The sequence below is a fragment of the Cervus elaphus genome, chromosome 8 (assembly GCF_910594005.1).
Source record: "Cervus elaphus chromosome 8, mCerEla1.1, whole genome shotgun sequence".
Taxonomy (NCBI): Eukaryota; Metazoa; Chordata; class Mammalia; order Artiodactyla; family Cervidae; genus Cervus; species Cervus elaphus.
The window spans coordinates 7,021,849-7,036,038 of NC_057822.1; the positions used below are offsets into that span (position 1 = coordinate 7,021,849).

A 14,190-nucleotide genomic window follows, 5' to 3' on the forward strand; every position below is an offset into this window, starting at 1 on the left:
TTCAATCATTACAATTCCTTTTATTCCATCTGTAGCCCCAAATAATTGCATCACAATTCTTATGCATCCTCCTTGCCATCAACAATTTTTCCTGCCTACTGCTTTAAGCCCCTTTGGTAGGAATCCAGCCTCCTTAATAATGTAAAACATGGTATCCTGGGATCTTCAAAAGCATGGGGCTGAATCCTTGCTGGAGCTGATGGACTGTAGGACATCAGCCCTATGCCTGGCACATAGTAAGGGAATTTCCCCCTCCTCCCGCCTGCTCTGTTTATTATTTATTCTAGGGTTCGGGTGGTAGAGGAGACAAAGGGGCTGAATTGAGGGATGGCTGGGAACAATTTGGGGAGTTATAAAATCTTTGTGAATATCTTCCTTTTTCTCGGAGTTGGATTAGGTTGGCACACTGCCTGCTTCCAGTGGTACCACCAAAAAGGACTTAGCAAGACCAACAGAATTCTCTGAAGATTCTGCATCTCAAGCGATCCCAGCCTCCTCTGTATTCCCCAGGTCCCTAGGAGACACTGTGATTGTGAGTGGGGATTATCAGGGTGTCAAGAGAGGGCCATTGCCCCAGTAATAAGATGCTCTGAACTGGAGGCTTGTCAGTTACCTCTGCAAGAGGTGGATAGACATCCTTGATCCTCATCACATTTTAATTCTTGGCCCTCTGTGGGAAGGGTGACCTTCGGGTATAGCTCTAGAACCAAGGAGGCCCCTAACAAGCAGGAAGAAGGGCTGGCCAGCTATCCCATCTGATATCCTGAGATCCCAGGAGAATGATCCATTCTTCCTAGATCTCCTCCAGGCCCCTCATTGCTGAGCATAAAAGCTCCACCTGGCTCCTGGGGTCTCTGGAGAATTCAGGCATGAAGCTGTTGGATTGGGAAGGTGGTTCTGACCTGCACTGAGCCTGTCCCAGGCCTCCTGCCTCCTGCCCCCTGCCCACCTTGCACCCTTCACAGGGCCTGGCTGCCCAACAGACTGTCATCAGGTCATGCAGACAGGCATGACCAGGCTGCCTTCCAGAGGTCAGTACCAACACTCCGTGGAAAGGGCTAAGTGTCCAGGCCTCTAGGGCTGGTTCAAGTCAGATGAGAGGATCAAGGCCACTCATCCTCCTCCAGGGAGTGAAATGACTTCTGACTTGACTTATTTCACACTGTGAAAGTGATCACATCAGTGATCAGAGCTCATCAGGCCAGGATAGCTCTCTGGAATCTAGCCCCGGGGTGGTTTTCACGTCAGCCTCTGTCTCAGTGACTGAGGACCTGGGGATGTCTCCTTTTCCTTCTGGCCCAAGGCCCCTCATGCACTTCTTCCAGTGGGCCAGACGGTGGTGGGCAGAGGACCGGATCTCCCCACTCCGCAGGGCATAGATAATGGGGTTGACCATGGAGTTGACAAGGCAGAGCAAGGAGCAGAAGGCGAAGACCTTCCTGACCTGGTCGCTTAGCCTGGCAGCCAGGCTGTAGACCATGAGGGTCAGTACCGGGAACCAGAATATGAAGAGCACAGCCAGCAGCATCCCCAGGGTCTTGGCCAACCGCACATCCAACCTCATCCGGGCCATTCCAGACAGATGTCTGTCCCGGTGCTCAGCCAAGCTGGCTACGTGCTGATGGGCCTTCCACAGGACATGCGAGTAGGTGTAGATGATGCCCGAGAAGAGGACGGCAATGAACAGGAGCCAGCTCAGCAGATAGTCATTGGGGATCAGGGGGAAAAGCTCAGAGCAGGGCCTGGGACAGCAGGTCCATCCCATGAGGGGCAGGTAGGACACCAGTGCGCCGAGCACCCACATGATGCCCAGGGTCACCAGTGCCCTCCTGCGGGTGAGTAGAGCTTTGTAGGTAGGCGGGTAGCGCAGACAGAGGTAGCGGTCGATGGCAGTCAGCAGCAGGCTGCCTAGGGAGGCCGTGAAGGTCAGAGTCACGCTGCCGATCTTCAGCAGGAAGACAGCTTTGGAATCCACGCCATCGAAGACGTGGAAATGTATAAAGCTGGAAGCAAAGACCACACTGGCCAGAAAGTCGGCCCCAGCCAAGCTGCCAATGAACAGGTAGGAGGGCTTCTTGCGGAGCCGGTGTGAGGACACGATGAGGTAGAGAACAACCAGGTTCTCCAGGGCACTCAGCAGGCCCAGGAGGGTGCACAGAACTGCGATAGCGATCTTTTGGGGACCGCTCAGGATCATGTACTCCTTCATGGGGTTGAAATTCAAGCCATCGATGGAGCCATTGGCTTCCTCTATCTTCAGGCATATCTCCATGGGGTGGGTCCCTGGGCTTCTGTTGGGCTTGCCAAGAAGTCTTTGCTGTAGCACAAGAAGAAAAGATGAGCTTTTTTAAATCAGTGCAATGACCTCACATGATCACTGACTCTAGCCAAACTCTTCACCCGTGTGGCTGGATCATATTTGCTGCTCTCTGTGGCATCCCTAGTGTCTCAGACCGTAAAGAATCTGCCTGCTGGAGAAGGAAGTGGCAACCCACTCCAGTATTCTTGCCTGGAAAAATCCATGGACAGAGGAGCCTGGCGGGCTGCAGTCCATGGGGTCACATGACTGAGCATGTGTGCACGAGGGTGGAGGGAGATGGGTTGGTAGCAATAAAGTGGTAGAACTAAAAAAAAAAAAGAATCTGCCCGTGATGCGGGAGACCTAGGTTCCATCCCTGGGTGGGGAAGATCCCCTGGAGAAGAGCAAGGCAACTCACTCCAGTATTCTTGCCTGGAGAATCCCATGGACAGAGGCGCCTGGCGGGCTACAGTCCACGGGGTTGCAAAGAGTCGGACACGACTTTGTGGCCCACACTTTCACTTTGTCACTTTCTCTCTATTTTACCCTTTCTCCATCCTAGTGAGGATGTACTAGGTCTGTACTGGTTGCCTTAGGAGAGGCATGTGGGAATTCAAGAAGTTGAAAAAGTGAAAAAAGTGAAGTCAGTCGTGTATGACTCTTTGCGACCCCATGGACTGTAACCTACCAGACTCCTGTCCATGGGATTTTCCAGGCAAGAGTATTCCAGGCAAGGTTGCCATTGCCTTCTCCAGGGGATCTTCCCCACCCAGGGATCAAACCCAGTTCTCCCACATTGCAGGCAGACACTTTACCATCTGAGCCACCAGGAAAGTACATCAAGAAGCCAAGATGGCCTGCAAACCATATGATCTCACATATATGTGGAACTAAAAAAAACCCAAAAACTAATTCAAAGATATAGAGACTAGCTTGGTGGTTGCCAGAGGCAGGGATTGGTGGGTGGGTGGTGTGGATGAAATGCCTGAAGGTAGTCAAAGGTACAAGCTTTCAATTATAAAAAAGTCTTGGGGATAGTTACTAATACTGTATTTGAAAGTTGCTAAGAGAATAGATCTTGAAATTGCTCATCATAAGAAAGAAATTGCAACTGTGTAATAATGATGTTAATGATTTATTATGGTGATCATCTCCTAATACGTACAAATATCAAATCATTATGTTGTACACCTGGAAATAGTATTATGTCACATGAGAATTATACCTCAATAAAGTAAAATAAGAAATAAAAGTGACCTGCAAGCTTTTTGGCTTTAAGCAAAAAACTACGCTAAAGACTTCATTTTGAAAGTATGGAACTCTTCTAAGGGTCAGAAACTGAAAGGAGGGCTTCCCTGGTGGCTCAGAGGTAAAGAACCCGCCTGCCAATGCCGGAGACATGGATTCAATCCCTGATCTGGGAAGATCCCCCATGCTGGGGAGTAGCTAAGCCTATGGTCCACAACTAGAGCCTCTGCTCTAGAGCCTGCGAGCTACAACTGCTGAAGCCTGCACGCCCTAGAGCCCATGCTCCGCAGCAAGAGAAGCCGCCGCAATGAAAAGCCCATGCGCTGAAACTAGAGAGTAGCCCCATTCTCCACAACTAGAGAAAAGCCTGCAGGGCAATGAAGACCCAGAAGAACCAAAAATAAATAAAGTTATATTAAAAAAAACTGAAAGGAAATCAAAACCAAGAAAAAAAAATGGAATCCAGAGTGATAAAGTGGAGGGTTTTTTGCATTTGTGTTTTATTTTGTTTTGTTTGCCAGTTTTGGTAAGTAAGATGCTGAAGGTTTAACAACATTTTAGGGATGGTTAGACAAGACTTGGGTTTCACACCAGTAGAAATGCCAGATAAAATATAGGAGTCCAGATAAATTTGAATGTCAGGTAATGAATCATCTTTAGTATAAGTGTGTCCTAAGTATTGAGAAAAACAAACAGGGCACCCAAATATTGTAAGCTTGAATTTCTCTAGAGGGATATACTCTCTTATCCAGGTCACACAAGATTTCCACATATAACGGCCCAAGGAATTTGAGCTCATGATGCAGAGTTACAAAAAGCACAAGTAAATATGAAGAAGAGTTAGCAGAAATGTCATACGGCAGAATTAGACTTCCAAGAACTTCATATAACTCTTTGGTTTATGTTATAGAATATATATATAAGCTTTTTCTTTTTCTTGCAGAACGAGATCTTAGTTCTTGGACCAGGGATTGAACCCATACCTCTTGCACTGGAAGCATGGAATCTTAACCACTGGACTGCCAGGGAAATCTGAATATGTTTAATATGATTAAACAATAAGGAATCAAAACCATGATTACTTAATGAAAGGCTAGGCAGATTTGAAGAAGAATCAAGTAGAATTTCTGGAAGTGAAAAATGAAGTCATTGAAAACGGAAAGCCTTAAGAGGAGGTGAAAGAGCAGAAGAGATTAGCCAGCCAAAAAGCTCTGATCTAGAAAGTGGATCTGAGGAAATTTCTCAAAAGGCTGCACAAGGAGATAGAGAGATGGGAAATATGGAAGAATGGTTAAGAGACAGGAAGGAGCGAAAGAAAAGGTTTAAAATATATCTAATTGGAGTTTCAGAAGAGAAGAATAGAAATTGGTGGAGGGCATTGGGAAGGTCATAGTCAAAGAGATGCTAGTAGAGAATTGCCCAAAATTCTCCTGGACAGTAAACTTCGAGCAGGTTTTTTTTTTTTTTTACTGTAGTTGATTTATAATGTTGTGTTAGTTCCAGGTATACAACAAAGTGATTAAGTGTATATATGTGTGTACATATATATGTATATATATATACTTTTTTCTAGATTCTTTTCCATTATAGGTTATTATAGAATATTGAATATACCTGCCTATGCTATACAATGAAAAAAGAAAAAAAAATTGCCAGTTGCTCAGTCCTGTCCTGATTCTTTGTGACCCCATGGACTGTAGCCTGCCAGGTTCCTCTGTCCATGGAATTCTCCAGGCAAGAATTCTGGACTGGGTTGCGATGCCCTTCTCCAGGAAATAAATAAAAGTCAATAGTCTTTTATAATAAAACTTCAGAATACCAAAGACAAAGAGAAAAAAATTAAAAACAATCAGAGATTAAAAAAACACAATACCTGCAAAGGAATCACAATGAAATTTAAAAGCAGATTGGCCAAGAGCAGTAATGATAGCCAGAAGATAGATGGCAAAAAGCTAGCTGTCACTCAAAATAATACAAACAGAGTTATTCACTAACAGACCTTCACTGAAGGAAATCTAAAGGATATGCCATCAGAAGAAGGAAATTCTCCATAGAGGGAAGGACAGAAAGGCAAGAAGGAATTGTGAACAAATAAGTGGATAAATGTATGAGTAAATAAAAACAAATGTCTGTATAAAGCAATAATAATATAATAATAATAGTGACTGAGACTGATTTGGAGGGTATAAAAACAGAGTGTAAGTAAAATTGTGAATGACAGTAACATAAGCCAAGAGAGAGGAATAGAGTTGAAGCTTTATTTAGGAAGTGAGTAACGGTATTGCACTGTGGTGCTGGAGAAGACTCTTGAGAGTCTGTTGAACTGCAAGGAGATCCAACCAGTCAATCCTAAAGGAAATCAATTCTGAATATTCATTATAAGGACTGGAGCTGAAGCTGAAACTCCAATACTTTGGCCACCTGATGCGAAGAGCCAACTCATTGGCAAAGACTCTGATGATGGGAAAGATTGAAGGCAGGAGGAGAAGGGGATGACAGAGGACGAGATGGTCGGACAGCATCACTGACTATTGAGCAGACGCTTTAACCTCATGTCAGCATCACTGACATGAATTTGAGCAAGCTTCAGGGGATGGCAAAGGACAGAGAAGCCTGGCATGCTGCAGTCCATGGGGTCACAAAGAGGCAGACACGACTGAGTGACTGAACAACAACAAACGGAAATGATCTAATTTAGACTTTTAAAAATCAGGCATCAGGACTTCACTGGTGGGTTCAGTGGTTAAGACTTCACCTTCCAATGAAGCAGAGCAGGTTCAGTCCCTTGTTGGGAAGCTAAGATCCCACAAGCTTCATCGGCCAAAGGGCCAGATATAAACAATAGAAGCAACATTGTAACAAATTCAATAAAGACTTTTTAAATGGTCCAATAAACTTTAAAAAAAATCAGGCATCATCATGGCAACTAAGAATGGGCACTTACCAAGAGCATTGCCAATGAATGAACAACAAAGGCATTTGCCATCTGCCTCTACGATTGAGCCCCTGCTGCTATAGCTGTTGACCTTCAACAACCTCTGCAGGAGTTCAGCGTGGAGTGAGGCGCTCTGTGCTCCAGGGAATCTGGTGGGACAGGTCTCTAGATAGTTGGATGTTTTTAGGAATGGATTTTATGATCTCAATCCTTGTATCTCCTCATATCTTGAGAAGTACTAAATCCCTTCATGGTGACATCAGATAGATCCTCATAGCTAACAAAAAACCTTTTGCAAAATGAGTGCTTCATGGTATTGAACTCCTCCTTCTCTAGAACCTAACTCGGCTTTGAATCTAGTGATGTCTCAGCTGTTAGTTTGGGCTTCCCTGATGGCTCAGAGGTTAAAGCGTCTGCCTCCAATGCGGGAGACCTGGGTTCGATCCCTGGGTTCGACCCCTCGGTCCAGAAGATCCCCTGGAGAAGGAAATGACAACCCACTTCAGTATTCTTGCCTGCAGAATCCCATGGACCGAGGAGCCTGGTAGGCTAGATAGAGTCCATGGGGTCGCTTCTCCAAAACCTTATATATTGACTTTCCCCCGCTGCCGCTTTGGAGAAGTCTCTCAGAGCTATCTGAGATGCTGCCTCCCGGGCTGCAGTCCTCATTTTGTCCCAAATAAAACTTAACTCACAACTCTCAAGTTGTATGTCTTTTTTAGTCAACAGTTATGGCAACCACGAAGGGACCCAGAGTGGACTTCCTTCCTTCGACTGGACTCCACCAGGAACCGGAGCTTTGGTACCAGCAGTGTCCCGTTGCGTCCATCCACCTCCTCAGGGAGTGCAGACGAATTTGGGTAAGTCTCTACTAGTTCTCAAATCTCCTGTATTGGCTGAGATTCTGAGTTTTATTTGGCGGTGGAGGAGGTTACCTGCCCCCTTCCAGTAGGACAGATACTGGCAGGGGGCCCTGATGGAACATCCGGGGCATACCCACTCATGTTCTAGACACGAGTGGGGCTTGGTTGAAAGATACCGAGAAATCCCCACCCAGGCAAAAGATACCAGGTGGGGGGCTGGCTGAAACATGCCGGGGGAATTACCCACCCAGTGGAAAGGTACTGGGTAGGGGGGCTCGAATGGGGAAAAAAATCCAGGAACACCTAGGACTCAGCTGAAAGACGCTGAGGTTGCCCCATTGTAGGGGACTGAATGCTCTTAGCTAAGTGGTTAAGTAAGAGGCTGATCTGACACTTTTCCTCAGTTCGACTGCCATTATAGAATTTGTCAGGATAAAAGTGAGGAGACCAGATGAGAGCTTCGCTCCGAAGAAAAGGGACAAGACTCCTCCCGGCCAGTTTGGGTTTTCTCAGGTGACTGAGAAATTTACGGGAGTGGTGGAGGCCTAGTCCTCATACTGTGCAGTGGTCCCATAGGGAACTCCACTCGTTAATTAAAATACTTGCTCATCCGGGGGGCGCACATAACAACTGGCCATTCAGCGACCTGAGCAGCCATGGTGGTCTTCGATTGCCGGAGGCAGAATCCGAGACACGTAAGACGAGCTGAAACGGCTCTGGGGTGACTCCTGGAGGAGTTAATCTTACAAGCAGCACATGGGCCGACTACCCAAGTTCGCTAGTGATTTTTATCCCTGACAAATTCAGCTTAAAATGGGAAACGGAATCTCTCAAAAACAGAAACAGAGGGGTGTTAGAAAACCAGCCTCTGACTAACACGCCAGCCAGATTCATGTACAATACCTATGGAGCTCATACTTGCAAGAACCTAGTTAATTAAAAAAATTATACTAAAAGAGATCTCAACCTAAAATGGCCAAATTGGGGTTCTTTTGATATTTCAAAATTGATATTTTTGCATGCACAATTAGAAAAGGCCGGCCAGGCTTACTTTGACTGGTATCTAGAAGCATCTAAAAGAGGAAATGATAGAGTAACTTCACAGGAAACCAACAAGAAATTGCTTGAAACTATCAGAACTGAAAAAGGCTGCTAGCACTGACTCTGCCGTCGCAGGTCTAGTGTAACCGGGAAGTCACGTTTGGCATTTATGCCATCTGGCTTTTGATTTCTGGGCATCGCTTTGCCTTTTTTTTCAGAGTGTGACTCCTGGCGGGTGGAGTTCTGGTTTGGTTTGGTTTGAGTGCGCAGACATGTGGTACATACTGCTCCAGCTAATACGGGAATTGCTCACTCTAAGGTTCCACACTCCCCCTGGGAACCCCTTGGAAAGACAAAATTTTTTTTGACTAGTCAATCTATAGCTATAACAAGAAAAATGTCCTAAAAATATTAGATCTTTACTGACAATAGGATAGGAAAATGAACTAAGGTTCCCTTATGTCCAGGACTTCCTCCTGTACTCAACAGCCCGGGGCTGATCAAACTAAGACCCCCACTTCCCTAGAGGGACAATCCCTGCTGAGACCAATCTGCACTTGTTATAAGGGCCAATTTGAGCACTATCTGGTCTAAATTCTGGCTATAAAACTATGATCACAGAAAAATACTATTTTTGACAATGTGGTCACAATATTCTTTAGACTCTGGAGAAAGCTTGAGGAAAAAAATTGTCTTTTTAAGAATTCTTGCCCTGAGGAAATAACTCCTCCTATACCTTTAGACCAGAGCTCTCTGGATCACTCTAGACCATCTCTAATTTCTGAAACCAAAAGGGGAAAAAAAAAAAAATGGGAACAAAGCCTTTTAAAATCTTATTCCAACTTTTTTTTTTTTTTTTTTAAATTTTTTTTTTCCAACCTTTTTTTTTTTACAACTAGTATTCATAACTGAGTTTGGGAATTTAGCAGAATATTTTCATTGTACGTAGGTTTAATATAAGTTAAATATTATTATATCTGTTACATGTTTGTCAACAAGGAAATTACCTTGAGTGAAGAAACTTCTAAAAAAATGTTAAGAATAATTATTCTTTAGGAATGTCTGTCTAAAATAGTCTGTCCAGATTGGGGTAACTTGAACTTCTAAGGGTTGTGCTAAATTAAGTGTTGGAAGTGTATTGAGTGTATTGAATAGCTAAGTCATTTCCAAATAAAATAAGATTTTGAAACATTTACAGCTGAACACTAATTTCCTCTTACAGAGAAACTAAAGAGTTCTGGGATTAAAAATGAATGATGTTTGGGGCCATCCTAAAATGTTCTCTCTAAGAAAGCAAAGGTTTTAGAAATTATCACTGGTATTTATGGTCACCAATCTATAAAATGCTAATATAAAAGTCAGTTCTTGGTTGCTTAAGGGAAGTAGGAAGTGCATTTTCAGTAAAGAAGGTATGAGGAATGGAACTGCATTTTGTGAAGGGAAAAGGAAGTAAGTCTGACTTACAGGTGGCTTTTTAGGCTGGAAGAACACAGTAATGGATATAAGAAGTGATAAGGTTTGTGAAAAGTGAGCCATAAAGAAAGAGTTTTGTACATAGTCAGGAATAAGTTTTTCTTTCTCTCTTAAATGATCTGTTCTAAAATCTTTTATCATTACTTTGACTAAGTGACTAGCTACTGTTTCACAATGAAAATTCTATCTGACTGAGTTCTAAACCTTTTTGTTGACAAAACTTCCTAAATCATTCTAATGAAAAAGATTTCTAGCTAACTTCTGGATTCTTCAGAGGGCCCCTGAAACATCCCAAAGAGAGATATTACACTAATTTGGCTCATTTTGTATACAGAATTACATGGGGGAATGTTGTCATGTGAGTAATAAGTCTCAGGTTATATTGTATGGTAAATGTTACTAATATAGATATCCTAGAAACTGTATGGAGTTCCTAAAATTCTGATATGCTTGGGTAAAATGTTATCAGGCATAATTCTAGTTACTATCTCTTTATTGTCATAGCATTAACCAAGTTTTGCCTCTTCAAGAAGATTTATAAAAAGGACTCTTGAGTAAATACCAGTTTCTGAACTGAGTAAGGATTCTAATAGAAAACCTGCTGACTTCACAAAAGGACTGAATGAACTGGTAAATATGCTTATAACTTTTATGGTTTCTATCTGAAAAATTACTGATTTGAATCTGTGTTTTCCAGGTGTAATAAAAAAAAACTTCCCTCAAACTAATTATGGCAGTAATTTGGTAAAGTTATATTTTATAAACAAATTGAAACATTTATCTTTTCTCTCTGTCTGAACCCTCCAGAGATTGGAAGCTCTTAGTTTCCAGTAACTTTATCAGATAAGTCAGGAAGGTTATCTCAATAACAGGTACAGAAATCTCAAGGGATTTTGGAGACCTTGAGAAGGGAGGAATTTACTTAGATCTGTTAGGCAAAATCTGTGATAAGCCTTTGGCATGACTTTCCTAGTCCTGAAAGATTTTATTTTAAAAGTTCAGTCTGAGACTATGAAAGTCTCAGCAAAGCAAAAAAGTCTATGATTAATTTTGGTTATGTAAATCATGCCAAGTTTATTGAGACCAGACCTATATTACAAACAGGTCTTAATTAGGTTATGTTTGGTAAAAATGATGGTGATTTTAGGGAGAAGGGGCTTCCATGGTGGCTTAGATGGTAAAGTGTCTGCCTGCAATGTGGGAGATCCAGGTTCGATCCCTGGATTGGGAAGATCCCCCTGGAGAAGGAAATGGCAACCCAATCCAGTACTCTTGCCTGAAAAATTTCATGGACAGAGGAGCCTGGCTACAGTCCTTGGGATCACAGAGTCGGACACGACTGAGTGACTTCACTTTCTTTCTTTAGGGAGAAAGAGATGTTTCAATGAATGTTAAATCCCCATTTGTTAATGGAGGTCTGTATCTACTAAGACTCATTTCCTGGATAGTTCTTTGCTGTTAGGGTATAGTAATGTAAAATTTAATTGAATTATTGAAGGACACTCTAGGGCTGTTTCTGAAGCTTATCTCAGTAAGTAATCTGTCTTTGGATGAAGATCAGATGCCTTACACATGACCTGCAAACAAGACTGGAAGAAGACATAATTTAAGGTACTCTCTCTAACCTGGATGGAAGGGCCTTTCTATCAGGTACTCTTAACTAGCTCATGCCTAATGAAATTGAAAGGAAATTGACTCAGGTTAACTCCCACTTCCAAAGGCCCCTAAGCTGGACTGGTCTATAGAGAGGCCTACTGACTTCAAACTCACCTTAAAACGATGTTTAAACAGAGGAAACTACACTACACCAGGACAAGAAGAAGATGACATCAGAAGCAGACAGCTTGCCCAAGATGCTGACTTGTGTGATCATTTATAACGTTTTCTTGATTCCCTGGACTTAGACCTATTAATCAAATGTTTTCTATCATGGACACAATTCTATGCTAGTTTAAAACTCAATCCAATTGTTGGTTTGTGGCCAATTACCTGTGCCTAGTACTTCTGGGTTACCTTGGTGGATTTCTGTTCTCTAGGGCTCTGATTGGATACCCCCTAGGAAATTTATTTTAGATAAGTGTTCAGTCCTATTCTATCTATTCATAATATTACTAGATGGGATCCTCTTACCTGGCCAATTAATAATACCTGCTCTGATGCTGGCCATAGATTTAAGTTTTCTCTTAGGGTCATTTAAACTCAATCGAGTGATGAGCTAAGTCTCAAAAAATTAACTTCTCATCTATTAAAAGGAAAACTGCCACAATTATGGGGAGGATGTACATGGTTAACACCAGGCTATGGTCATTTAAGTTTAAAGGCTCCTCTATGTTGGGAATGGTTAAATCATACTAAAAATGATCAACCTGGTAATTATGAGACAAGGCTGGGTGCTTTATGAACTATGCCTGTTATTACCCTTAAAGAGCGTGATTAGTATGGAACTCAGTGGATTTGTAGCACTAATTTATGGCCTTGACATCTACAGGGATGGATACGAAGGTGTAGCCTGGAATTCCTATGAATTTAAGGTCATACTTGTTAACAAATTAGAGGTAACCCCAACCAATCTATCATTGGTATGATCCCAGTGGGTCAAAGATCTGTGTTCTACTAGTATGACCATTTATCAGCTTTTGTATGTGTGTGTGTGTGCCTTCAACAGGGTTGGAGGATGTAATTGGTCATATCTAAGCCTTAACAGCTTTCATAAGCTTTAAATGATAGTAATTGGGCTATTAGCCTATTGAATTCTGAGCTCTCTATGATGAGAAACGAAGTGCTACACAACTTCAAGGCCTTACAGCATCTCAGGGAGATGTCTATACTGTAATTCAAAGTGAATGCTGTATTTTCATACCTGGTAAATCCTTCAATGTAACACATTTGATGACCCAAATGAAAAATCAGATTTCTGCTTTAAGAGACCCATTCCCTAGTCTTGACGATCTTAAAAAAAAAGAAACTGGTTTGGTGTGGGAGACTCATGGCTAAAATATTTACTTTTAATTCCACTAATGTTATTAACTATACCATTTGTATTTTGCTTGTTTCACAAGATTATTATTTCTTGTATAATAAGTGTAGGACTGAGCCTCCAACGAAAATGATGACTAGACTTGAAGCAGTTGATCAAATGTGTAGCTTGATATATAATCAATGATTATAATAGTGTAACTCTAGGTATGAAAAGATGCAATGAGAGGAAATACTTTCTTGGACCATAACTAGAAGACAGGTGTCCAGAGATCTTTGACTATTAAGACCTAGTCCAGTAACAGCACATTGAATGTCTTATCAACAAACACCTTCAGAACTGGGAACGAGCCTTCCTAGCAACACGGGACAAAATGGTCATGAAATGCCCCCCAAAGTATGGTCAGATTTATGACCACAAGGGGGCCAGGTCAACTACAAATTGTCACTTACCAAGAGCATTGCCAGTGAATGAACAACAAAGGCATTTGCCACCTGCCTCTGTGGAGATTGAACCCCTGCTGGTATAGCTGTTGACCTTCAACAACCCCTGAGGAAGTTCATCGTGGAGTGAGGCACTCTCTGCTCCAGGGAATCTGGTGGGACAGGTCTTTAGATAGTTGGATGTTTTTAGGAACAGATTTTATCAATTTTTACAATTTTAACAATTTTATCAATCCTTATATCTCCTCATATCTAGAGAAGCACTAAATCCCTTCATGGTGACATCAGATCCTCATGACTAACAAAAACCCTTTTGTAAAATGAATACTCCATGGTATTGAACTCCCCTTTCACCAAAACCTTATATATCGACTTTCCCCCACTGCCGCTTTGGAGGAGTCTCTCAGAGCTATCTGAGATGCTGCCTCCTGGACTGTGGTCCTCATTTTCCCCCAAACAAAACTTAACTCACAACTCTCAAGCTATACATCTTTTTTTAGTGGATACCAGCAGCGCAGGACAAAATGGTCATGAAATGGCCCCCAAAGTATGGTCGGATTTATGACCACAAGGGGTCAACTACAAACTGACAGTTACCAAAGGCACTGCCAACGAGTGAACAACAAAGGCATTTGCTATCCTCTTCTATGGAGATTGAACTTCACACTGCTGCAGCTGTTGACTTCAGCTGCGGGAGTTCAGGGTGGAGTGAGGCACTCTGTGCTCCAGGGAATCTGGTGGGACAGGTCTTTAGATAGTTGGATGTTTTCAGAAATGGGTTTTATGATCTCCATCCTTGCATCTCCTCATATCTAGAGAAGCACTAAATTCCCTCAGAATGACAGATCCTCATGATTAACAAAAAACCTTTTGTAGAATGAGTACTTCATGGTATTCAACTGCCCCTTCAC

General features: G+C 42.6%; 1 protein-coding gene across 4 annotated transcripts in view; it reads right to left on the reverse strand.

The window, feature by feature from the left end:
- Window positions 1-14,190, reverse strand: part of CNR2 (cannabinoid receptor 2) — a 33,739-nt gene continuing 19,549 nt past the window's right edge. For all 4 annotated transcript variants that reach the window (XM_043909229.1, XM_043909227.1, XM_043909228.1 and 1 more), the window contains one exon: window positions 1-2,317. In XM_043909229.1, the coding sequence (XP_043765164.1) occupies window positions 1,187-2,272 (1,086 nt within the window). In that variant the 5' untranslated portion in view covers window positions 2,273-2,317 and the 3' untranslated portion in view covers window positions 1-1,186. The remainder of the gene's footprint in view (window positions 2,318-14,190) is intronic.